Source organism: Impatiens glandulifera, chromosome 1, assembly GCF_907164915.1.
Source record: "Impatiens glandulifera chromosome 1, dImpGla2.1, whole genome shotgun sequence".
NCBI classification, from domain to species: Eukaryota; Viridiplantae; Streptophyta; class Magnoliopsida; order Ericales; family Balsaminaceae; genus Impatiens; species Impatiens glandulifera.
Genome location: NC_061862.1, coordinates 153875375 through 153887893, shown reverse-complemented (window position 1 = coordinate 153887893; position 12519 = coordinate 153875375). Strand labels below are relative to the sequence as shown.

The 12519-nt window shown below is 30.0% G+C and overlaps 2 protein-coding genes across 2 annotated transcripts; one reads left to right on the top strand and one right to left on the bottom strand.

The window, feature by feature from the left end:
- The first annotated feature begins 349 nt into the window (after window positions 1-349).
- LOC124916329 lies at window positions 350-3190 on the top strand. Its single transcript, XM_047457055.1, has 3 exons — window positions 350-539; window positions 607-1043; window positions 1821-3190. Exons 1-3 carry the CDS (start codon window positions 516-518, stop codon window positions 2986-2988), a joined length of 1629 nt encoding a protein of 542 aa, XP_047313011.1. The 5' UTR covers window positions 350-515; the 3' UTR covers window positions 2989-3190.
- A 5197-nt stretch (window positions 3191-8387) lies between these two features.
- LOC124916318 (BRCT domain-containing protein At4g02110-like) lies at window positions 8388-12395 on the bottom strand. Its single transcript, XM_047457045.1, has 7 exons — window positions 12248-12395; window positions 12075-12159; window positions 11701-11770; window positions 11574-11618; window positions 9238-11481; window positions 8927-9146; window positions 8388-8841 (listed from the first exon to the last, which is right to left on the bottom strand). Exons 1-7 carry the CDS (start codon window positions 12344-12346, stop codon window positions 8545-8547), a joined length of 3060 nt encoding a protein of 1019 aa, XP_047313001.1. The 5' UTR covers window positions 12347-12395; the 3' UTR covers window positions 8388-8544.
- Between the last annotated feature and the right edge of the window lie 124 nt (window positions 12396-12519).

Genomic DNA, 12519 nt, shown 5'->3' with positions numbered 1-12519 from the left:
TCCACTTTTAATATTACAAACAGCTCATTATTTACCAAACAAATATTAAAGTGGGTCAAATAAAACGGATAGAAATCTTGTTGACCATATGAAATTTACATAGCAAAATAATAAACATGGTTTTTCATTACAAATATATCAAATATATGAATAATGAAAAGTAAAGTTAAAATTAAAATTAATATAATAATTAATTGATTTTCGACACGCACAAATATTAACAAAAAAATTATTGACACACCTTATTGAAAAATGCCAAAATAAAAGTACTAAAATTATATTAAAATAATAAATAGTGTTATTAATGGGGTCAGGTAAAGGTTATAAGTCTATAATAGATAGAGTCTCATACCTAGAGAGAGAATTAGAGAATCTGTGGTGGCATTTGCCAGCGGTGAAATTGAAGGATGAAAGCTTTCTCTCACTACAAAGCTGGCATTTTTCTTCATTTATAAACCTCTTCACTCTCTCCGGCCGATCAAATGTTAATAAAGCTTTGATCTTTAATCATACCCATGGCTTGGATCAGGAATAGAAAGGTAATCATCATTTGAATTTCTTGTATTTTGTATTATTATGGATAGTAATATTGATAGTTATTTCCAGATGGTAGAGAAATATGTGAAGGATGCAAGAATCTTGATTACAAGTCAAGAACAGAGTGAGGCTTTGAATCTTCTAGAAGCTGCTCTTATTCTGTATCCTCGTTATGAACCTGCGCTTGAACTGAAAGCGAAATCTCTTCTTTGTCTCCGGCGATTTAAGGAAGTTGCTGATATGCTTCAGGATTATATTCCTAGTCTGAAACATAGACTAGATTCAGATGAATCGTCGTCGAGTTCTTCTGTTTCTTCAGATGGATCTATTTCTCAACCGCTTTCTAAGGAAAGGGTTAAGCTTCTTTCGTCATGGGGAGCCGGAGATTCGCCGGAAAGAGATCTGCATGTTTCGTTGTCGCCGGTCAAATGTTTCTCTGTTTCTGATTTGAAGAAGAAGGTTATGGCGGGACTGTGTAAAAACTTTGATAAAGAAGGGCAATGGAGGTAATTTACTTGTTAAATCTTGTTTTATGGTTATTTGGCTTACAATCTACGCTATAGCTTACTTTGGGCTTGATCTTTGGGTGGGTGTTTTAATGATTTTTTTCCTAAAAAACTTAGATGGATTAAATTTAAAAAAATAATAATTTTTTGATTATTAAAGGACAAAAATATTCCTAATATTTTATCTCTTTATATATCTTGAATGATTAAGAAAATAATTAAATAGGATAGTTTTGGTATTTTATATATAAAAATGGTGATAAGATATATGAAGAGTTTTGGTATAAAAATGGTATTTCTTTTTATCCAGCTTTTTACCAATTTTCTTTTATCCTTTTAAATCATTAATTTCAATAACTAAAATATTTTAATTATCTTTAAAAAAAATTTAATTTTTAAGCCTTATTTGGTATTCAGTTAGTCAAATAACAAAAAAATAATAATAATAATTTAAAATATCACTTCACTCATTTTCTAACCATAATATCAATTAATTCATTAAATAAAATACAATTTATTTTAAATTATTATTTTTTATTTTATTTATATATATCAATACACTTCCATTCAAATATTATAACCAATCATAAATTTTTTTACAAGTTATTTAAATAACTTCCACATATAATATTATAATAATTTAACAAATAAAATATTTTTATAAATTTATTTTTTTTTCAAAAGAATCCTTAAATAACCTTTAAATAATATTTTTCTCTACCCAACTTTTATTATTTTTAATAAATTTTATTTATAAAAAAACATTTCAAATGACAGGTATTTAGTATTGGGACAAGCTTGTTGCCATCTAGGTTTAATGGAGGATGCAATGATCCTCCTTCAAACCGGAAAACGTCTCGCCGCCGACGCCTTTCGCCGTAAAAGTATAAGCTGGTCGGACGACAGTTTCTCTCTCTCATCATTACCTATATCAATTGAAACACCAACAACCCCACCAAGAACAGAATCAGAGAGTATTTCCCAATTAATCAGCCACGTCAAACTCCTCATTCGCCGCAAAACCGCCGCAATCGCCGCCCTAAACGCCGGCCTTTACACAGAAGCAATCCGACATTTCTCCAAAATAGTCGACAGTCGACGAGGTGCCCCACAAGGGTTCTTAGCTGAATGTTACGTTAATCGCGCCTCTGCATACAAATCAGTCGGTCGAATCGCGGAGGCAATCGCAGATTGTAATCGAACACTCGTTCTTGATCCGAGTTGTATCGAAGCACTTACTATTCGAGCTTCATTATTCGAAACAATTCGATGTTTACCCGATTCACTACACGATCTTGAACATTTAAAACTTGTTTATAGTTCAATTCTTCGTGATAGAAAACAACCAGGTCCTGCATGGAAACGACAAACAGTTCGATATAGAGAAATACCAGGAAAGCTCTGTTCTTTAACATCGAAAAGTCAAGAACTAAAACAGAGAATTGCATCCGGTGAAACAGGGAATGTCGATTACTACTCCTTAATTGGTCTTAAACGTGGGTGTTCTAGATCAGAGTTACAAAGAGCTCATTTACTTCTCACATTGAAACATAAACCAGATAAAGCTGTTTACTTTATTGAAAGATGTGAGTTTGCTGATGAAATGGAAGCTGATTCTGTTAAAGAAAGAGCAAGAACATCATCTTTATTGCTTTTCAGGTTGATTCAGAAAGGTTATACTTTATTAATGAAGATTATAATTGAAGAAGAAGCTGTGGAGAAACAGAGGTTGAAGGCGGCAGTGGCATTACAAGCTACTGCAATTCAAATTCAACAATTTTCGCCGGAAAATTCAAATTCTAATCGGACGGAAATGAAACCCAATTCAACGGCGGCGGTTTATCAAGGGATATTTTGTAGGGATTTGAATGCAGTTGGGAATTTGATTTCTCAGACGGGTTTTAATTTGCCGATTCCGGTTAAGTATGAAGGTTTAAGCTGTTAAAATTATATATATTAAAGGTAAGAACTTGTTCTTAATTGTTTAAGTTAGACCGTTAATGGCTACCGCCGGCGGCGGAATCTTGCCGGGAAATTTTTGTTATTTAATTTCTTTCTCTAGCCTATATGTACAGAAATATTTCTTTTTGTATTTTTTCCTTTAAGTAATTAAAATTGCAATTTGCTCTATAAAGTCTTTTTTTTTAATTACAAAAGCACCATTTAACTTTACTAAATTTATAAATTAGCATTTAAATGTTTATTTTACATATTGAAAAATAAAAAATTTAGTTCTTTTGAGAAAAGTTTAACTGTTACATTGTTTTACTAAGATCAAAGTTTTTTAAGGAAATGACTAAACAGTTAGGTCTTAGGTTCTGTTTTTAAAAAATCTGATTATGGTTATTTAAAAAAAGAAATAATTTGTAATGATTTTGAGATAATTTGGATAGATATTTTTAAATTTGAGTAGTGATGTTTTTTTATTGAAATAATTCAAATGGAACCTTTCCTCATGTACATATATTTTTTATTTATTTTAATGTTTAAAAATGGGACAATCATTTAATCAGACGCAAAATGAACTCGAATGGATCTTAAGGTAAATATCCACGTCTCTTTACCCTAGATTAGAATAAATATTTATTTTAATGTTTAATTAAAAATGCTTATGTGATTTTAAAGTTAGAAATTTAATTTAGTTGAAATTAAAAAAAGTTTATTTATTTAAGTAAAGTTATGTAAAATGTATTAATTTATAATAAAAAAAATAATATTTTAATTATTAAATTAAATCATTAAAGAATGAATATTTATTTTAATTATTTAAATAATGAAGTTAATAATTAAAATGAAAATATAGTTAACTAATATTGTACGTCAACATCGTCAAGCGAATATATTGTTTGTCAGGCATATTGTACTTTATTTTACTATTTTATAACAGTAGAAAAATAACATTATAATATATATATGTATAGTAAAATAAATATTATGTAGAATGAATATTAATAATAAATAAAAGTGGGTAAATTGTGTGAATTCATTAATGTGAGAAGTCTGCAAAAGATAAAAATTACAGGCAGAAGAAACAAACAAACAAACACAATTGCGTTCACGCATTTCTTCTCCTTCTTTGCCCATCATCCCAACTGACAATAATAATAATATTCCTTCTCTTATTTATTTCTATTTATATATATATATATTTTAAAACAATAGAGATGATTATATATAAAATTAAAAAAAAAAAATACTAAAACAAGCCCATTTTTCAAAACTTACAAAATTTTATCACATCTGTACCTCAATACTGTCGAATATTCTCTGTTATTTTTTTTTTTATTTTTTTTAAGCTTTGCAAAACAATGTAGCTTGTTTAGATTAGGTTATTTCTATAATATACGAGGAGGAAAAAAATGATGGTCGATGACTTTAAAGAGGTGATCCAATTCGAAACATTGATGGTTGGTTGTGATCATTTAATTGATCACAAGTCTATGGTACATTCTAATGTATGATTTGTTTTTGTCATCATTTATATCTCTTACAATATAGAAGAAATATTAAAAATATTTCAATTAATTGATATGTATATTATATATATATTGTGAATTAATTTACATATTTTAACTTAGAACTGTTTGGATTCCATTACATGGGTCTGCATCAGCATGGGATACCTTCTTGGTTTTCGGTACTCAAGATAAAATAAATATATAAAAGAAAATTTCTTTAGATATTTAGATTTATAATGTGCAGTAACATTTGAAATTAAAAAATGTTTATTAAATATTAAAGTAATACAAATTTCTAGATAAATAGTATTACTGAATACTGATCTAGATATTTTTTTCTGCTGCCAATTAATGATCTAGAAAGATAATGAAAACTTGTATAAAATATAAATATAAAGTGTGTTTTAAATTAAATAAGAAAGAAAATGGTTTCATGTCACATGAAATAGATGAAAGTAATATTTTAAAATGGATTTTTTTTTTTCATTTTGTTACCTTTCTTTATTTTAGTTATACAAATAGATAATAATTATATTGATGTTATTCATGAAAATCGAATAAAAACGTTGTTTTGAACAAATACTCTTAGTCTCTTAACACTTAAACTATAAAGATGAGTTAATTATTTCAATAGTTGTTGTAAAATCAAAATTATAATAAAATCTAAAAATAATTACAAGTCACCATTGTTTTGTAATGGATTAATCACATTAATTAAATAAAAATAAATAACTCAAAATAGCTAAGAAAAATATTAAAGATTCTCAAATTTATTGAATTTAGGTTGCTTGATCCGAGATATTACCATTATTGTCCTCTTAATTTACTTAAGTTGTTCTAAATTGTTTATCGAGTTCAATTTTAGTGCGAACATTAAAGACCATTCACGTAATCTTTATTAGTAGTTTTGATTTCACAATTACTAAGCCAATCAACAAATCTAATGCTCAAACAAGTTGATGCCCTCTTTAGATGAAAGTGCCTCACTAATGAAGTCCTTCCGTCTCTCGCGATTCATGATCATCATCGTGGTGCCTGGTGAGGAATAGTGGAGACGATTGATTCAGCACACACGACACACGTACACACAATAATTGTGTATGCGACATTGACCCTAATTCATCAATTCAAAATCATCTCCCATTGATTGAACATTGTCATGCAACTCATCTTGAGGCTCCTAATCCTCGTTATGATTTTCATTCTTCAGAAATGTGTCGTTCTCACCACTATTCTCTACGAAATCGCGGAACATGCATCGCAACAAGAGTCGCTCGTAAAATATGAATCTCCTCTACATGCTCATTCCAAATTTGAATATCTAAAACTATGTTATCCTTCTTAATTATCTAAAACTAACTTTCCCTTGATTAACTTCTAATCCTCTAACTTTTACAGTATTATTTTTTTCTAATAAAACTATTATGCTAATAATTTCTTATTACAAACAATAATATCCCTAAGATATGATATAAAAAAAAATCATATATATGTTGATAATTTGTGTTGTTTATTCATTATATATATACAACTCAACCCATATATATTTTTTAGTTGAATTTGTTCAAATGTTATACTTTACAAAATTGGCAGTCTTCCATTTATTATAAACTGATGTCATTAATTGATATGTTAGGTGGATTTAATCATAAATTGAATATTGTTATACATGTATTGGTAGAAGGAACATTTGACTTTGGGATGGGGATCCAATGAAATGGATGATGAATGAATGAGGTTTTATTTTGTTTTGCACATAATTAATCACCCATGTGATCGATGTTTGAATCTTGCCAACATTAATGGAAACCAGAAAAATTTAATGCTTGCCCACTACCCATTCTATCTATATTTATAATATGTATATATATATGGATTCTGAATTATTTCAGTTTTTAATATATATATATATAGATGATATTTTTTAAATTTGAAAAGTTAACAAATTGAAAAAAAACCTACTAGTGGATGGGTAATATCTGAAATATCCCGACCTTTTTATAACTTAAAACAAGAGATAATGACCGATGTTTAAATTTAAAATTCTTTTAGTAAGAATTAAATTAAATTTCTTTTTATTTATTTATTAAAATTAAAAATTATAATAAAAAGTAAATTTGGTTTGCATGCATGCAGAGAAATGGTAATGACCAGTCAACAAGCATCTGGTGTGATCAAATCATGCTCAGACTCTCATCTTATCTGCACAGACATATCATCATCATCATATTAATTAATTAGATATTAGATAAATTGTTTTCTTTTTATATATATATATATATATATATATCAATTCAGAGGGGGAGTAATTATTATTTTTAATTTGTCTAAATTATTAATTCTACATAAATATAATCCTTATATATAATTTTTAATGATAAAGCTAATGAGCTCGATATTAAAATATTATATGAAAGATGAGTAATTTATAATAATGTACAAAACAGTGAAAGTAATGGCCCTTTTTACCTGCCAACTTTTACAATATTAGATGATAAGTCAGTCTGCCTCACTGAAAAAGAAAATGAGGGAGTAGTTGAGATTTTCTTTTTATTCAGCTACCTTTATTAATTAGCCTTCAATTCAAATTTTTTACTTTCAAATAATCATAATAATATAACCCCTTAATTTTTCTGCGTATTCAAAATTGTAACCTAAACCAACAAAAATTAACATATCCACCCTATATAACAATTTCCAAGGATTTGTTTGAATCAAACTAATTCAAACTTCATTTTTGTAAGTCACTTAAATTATTAATTAAAATATTCTTTATTTTAAATTATAATTACATATTAATAGTCTTGTAAGTTTTATATTAATTTTCATTTGGGAAAAAATAAGAAAAAATATAAAATGAGAGGAAAATGAAGGAAACAAATAAAAGAAAAATTATATTAATTTTTCTTTATTCATGCTTTGCAGATAGTTGAAAGGATGAATGAAAAGATAATTGAACTTGAAATAAAATTTTGAAAAATCTTTAAAATCACTACACCATACTCTTAGGTTTGTTCGATAGAAGTTATTTTAATAATTTGAATAATTTAGAGAGAGAAAAAAGATGATGATTGATGGTGATTTTAAAAGATAAAGATATTTTTTTGATATTTTTTTAGAAAAAGTATTATATATAAATAAAATAAAAAATAAATAATAGGTATTTTAGTATTTTGGTGAATGAATTAAGTAATTTGATGGATGAGAGAGTGAGTGAAGTATTGTTTGATTTTTTTTTGTTATTAAAATAACTAAAATCGAAAATGCCTTAATTTTTAGATAAATTTAAATTTAATTATAATACTGGATTATACTATGGTCTATAGATTAAATATATCAAATATTAAGTTGCTTTTATAAATATTCAACCATCATTTATATACTTAAGAATTAAAATGTAACATTATTATTGTAAACTAACTTAAAAATAATCATTCAAACTATAATAATCAAAATAAAGTTTATAAATAATATTTATTTAAGATAAATTTAAATGCTAAATAAATGTGACAATAATTCAAAAATAATACAAAAAATTTCATTTTAGTAAAAACAATTAAATTGTTTAACAAATGTAAATTATACACAGCTCAACAAAAAAAAATTTTTTATCATAATATTATTTGTTTTCTTTAACTAATTACGTCATTTAATTTATTAACCAAAATAAAAATATTATTTATTAAAACCTTTAAATATTTTATAAAAAAATAAAATAAATCACAACTTCCCCAAAAATCATCCATTACTATTTTTTCAAATAATCAAAATCCTAACAAAGCCCAGTATTTAATACCATGGTTATTTAAAAAAACTCAAATATATCAATTTATTTATAACAAAACCTTATATTTCAATTGTTTCAGATAGAATGAAGTTGATAAATTAGAGGCAAATCAGTTTGAATACTCCCATTACATGTACATATAACATTCCACAAAAATCTCATTAATTAAAATACAAAGAGATCACTTAACATCATTTCCCCTTTCAAGACCCTTCTTTAGACTATTTCCATTATTGCAACAATTGTTGTGATTTATCTACTCTTCAGAAATGCTGATTAACTTTTGTAACGATTTCTCTGCCCAAACTTGAGTGTTGTATTCGACGTATTTATCGAGCGAATACCCGGGTTTGCAAACATACTCAACTAAATAATCCGCCGAAATGCATGGAATCTCATGCCTAAGGAATTCCTGGACCCAAAAGTCAACCCGTGGCATTCCCGGGCTCACAACCGCAAAGTCAACCCCACTCGATTTCAAGAACCGGGTATAAGGTGGCGATGTCGCCAATATTGTCCCATCTCCCGCTTTAATTACATGTTTTAAGGTTTCCTGTCATCACAATTGAAATTCACTCCATCAACTAAAATAATGAACCATTTCTAAAAGTCTATCAATTTTCAAATAATGAACTTACCAATGGAGGAACAATGCATTCACCATAGACAATGATACGCATCTCATTGAAGGCTCCATGGCCGGTTTGCTCCCTCAATAACCGCCATTTCCTTGGAGCTTCCAAGCTGATTGCTCCATTTTCGCTTAACACACCTTTCTTATGCCACTCATAAGCTTCCTCTTCTAGAAACATTCCTGCCTCATTACTAGCTGTTAAATAATCACTCTTCAAAATCCACCTGCATTTTTCCATTCACATTCATTTATATGATCATATCTATTCATTCATCACCTAAATGAGATTGACATTAATAACATATATATATATACCTTCCTGATGCAGCAGCAGCAAAGAATTTTTCAGTTCGCTTCAATTGATCAGGAACAATGAAGTGTGTTGCCTGATAAGACCATTGATGAGAATCTCTGCACACCTTTCCCTTCAATCGTTTAATAATTTGCTGAAACTCTTTCCTTTCATGCTTATGCCCACTTAGGATAAAACATTTGGGATCAAGAACTTTTGTTCTTTCAACACCCTTCACATTTGTTATCTTTGGAGTCACTTCTCCTACCTGCATTGTTCTTACATTTTTATGTCCAGGCATGTTCTCCTTGTCTTCTACTTCAGCCATGTTGTTTTTCAACTCTTTTGCAGGAACAGATTTCTTCTTTTTCGAAGCTTTAGGACCTTTTACCTTCACACTTGTTGCATTCTCATCATTGTCCTTTGATATTTTCCCCAACGGTCGTTTCTTCGCTTTGGATGATTTCACTTTCGATATCCTTAGCTCATTTTCAGGAAGGGATTTGTCTTCAATATCTTTATCTGATTTAGCCACCATATCAGTTTCCTCATCCGAAGCTTTCTTTGTTGTTAATTTGGTTTCAACTATATCAAAACATTTCATCACAGTCTCTTCTTCAACAACTGAGCTACTCGAGTGCAGAGGACCTTTATGGGTTTCAGTTCTTTCAGGACTAAGTTTAGGCTTAGAATCCGATTTCTTATTTGCAAGAACTTTTCTTCTTGGCTTTGAAAGTGAATTAGTATTATTTCCACCTTTGGGCAACTCCATATTCGAATTATCTTTTAACTTCCCAACCGTGAGACTCTTTGTTGCTCCCAATTTGTTCTCCAGCTCTTCATTATCTGATGCATCTTGCAAAGCTTTTAATAATGCAGATTTACCAGCAACATTTGTTTCTACTGCTGATGTTGATTCAGTTTCAACTATATCGAAACATTTCTTCAACTTCTCTTCTTCAACAACTGTGTTACTTAACTGTAGGGTGCCTGGATTCGATTGCAGAGGACCTTTCCGGTTTTCAGTTCTTTCAGGAGTACATTTAGACTTGGAACCTGATCTCTTTGCCGCAAGAACTTTTCTTCTTGGTTTTGAAAGCGAATTAGTATTATTGCCACTTTTGGGCAATTCCATATTCAAATTCTCTTTTAAATTCCCAACCTCAGCACTCTTTGTTGCTCCCAATTTGTTCTTCAACTCTTCATTATCTGATGCAACTTGCAAAACTTCAAATGCGATTGTGTCATCCCAGGAGGCTTTCCCAGCTTCATTCCCATGAATACCAGCAACATTTGTTTCTACTGCTGTTAATTTCGTTTCAACTATATCAGAACATTTCTTCACCATCTCTTCTTCATCAACTGCACTACTCAACTGTAGGGTGCCTGGACTAGAGTCCAGAGGAAGACCTTTCTCGTTTTCAGTGCTTTTGGGAGTAAATTTAGACTTAGAACCCGGCTTATTTTTTGCAATGGCTTTTCTTCTTGGCTTTGAAAGTGAATTAGTATTATTGCCACCTTTGGGTAACTCCATATTTGGAATTTCTTTGAACTTCCCACCTTTGGGCAACTCCATGTTCAAATTCGAAGATTGAGGGGTTCTCGCGGATGAAAAGCTACCGTTCGTAACAAGAGAGCGGTCATAATTATCTTCAGGACTTAAGTCTCCAATGCCACTCTGCAACAACGGCTCTAAGATGGGTGATTTCAAATTTTGGTTTGTCTTTTGAAGTTTAGAACTATTGGAAGGGAGATCCAAAGTTCTCTTCCCTGGAAAAATTCCACTCTGTTTATCTTCACCGCATAACTCATTCTCCTTCACATAAGAGATTCCGGAGGTATCATCCCTATCATTCTTCCTGTTTTTTCTAGAATAGCTTATACTACTGAACTTTGAACTGCCAGAATTAGACTTTGGTGCACTGCCATCAGTATAAACCAGATCATCTGCAAAATTATTGGAAGCTGCAAGATTAACATTGCCATTGAAGGTGGCATCTCTGGGACATAGGATATCTGGTTCTTTATTCCGAATATGTTGGGCAGGTGAAGTTTTATGTGACGGGCCTTCGCTCGTGGCTAATATTTTGCTAATAGAATTCCGGCCAATTGTAGGTGAGTTGATTCTAGAAACACCCTGTCTGGACAGGGGAGACGGATTGGTCCTTAGAGTTCCAGCATACATTTCTTTATTATTAATGTCGTCATTTGTCACATTTTCTTCATCAGAATCTTTAGCTTCAGCCTCCATTTCCAACTCATAGCCACTGAGAATAAACAAGAGAACCAGACAAACTATGATTTTTGTTTTGATCGAACAGAGAGAAGGCTATTTTTTTGTAAAGCACTTCATCCTTACCTTTTAGCATAGGAAGACTCTGGAAGAATTTCCCAAGCTGTCAAACTGTAATACAAACAAGAAGTATTTTTCGCATTATGAATTAAACAAATAAGTAAAGTTTTAAGAGAAAACAACCACAACTTACCAGTCTTCTAACCACCGATGGTTAACAATCTTTATCCATGTTATCTTTTTGGCAAGCTCATACTTTTCTCCTATTAATATGATAAGACCACTAAAGAGTTAGTATTGCAAAAATCAAAAGATCAGATGCTGCATTATCAACTATAATAGGTAGTAAGTAGCCACACCAATTCATTGTTTCTATCGAGTTTTTGATACAATAATGCTGCATACAAGAAAATTTCATAACAATTTTGTGCAAATAATACATTGGGAACATAGATTTTGTAGGTCAAGGTAAATGTCCATAGGAACAATTCAAATATGGGTGGGCAACATTTAGGCCAATTCAGCATCTAAGATAATCGTCAACTATCAGTAGAAATTCCCGCATACCTTCAAATTTATAGCATACAAGATGAGTGACTTTGTTAGCTATCAATGGCTTTGAAAATTTCGCCCCCATTAGCGCAACCATTGTCTGAAACAAAACACAGTTAACAGCTAGCTAATTACAAGTTTACAACCTTTTGAACCGTTAACAAGATGAGAAACAAACAATTACACACCATAATATCATCTCGATCTTGACGTTGATATCCAGTTAGGCATACAGTTAAAGGTTTTGTGCCTGGTATTCCATTCAAATCTCTTAGAGGTCTGTACATTATCTGTAGACAAAAAAGTTGAATACTTGAGATTCGTAGAAAAGAAATACCAAACAAATTACATCAAATAAGAATAAGGAAACTGACAGCAGTGGGATCAACAGGCATGCCGGTATCATAACTATGGTCAACCCATAATCCCGTTACTAACGTCTTCCCATCAGACAGAGCAG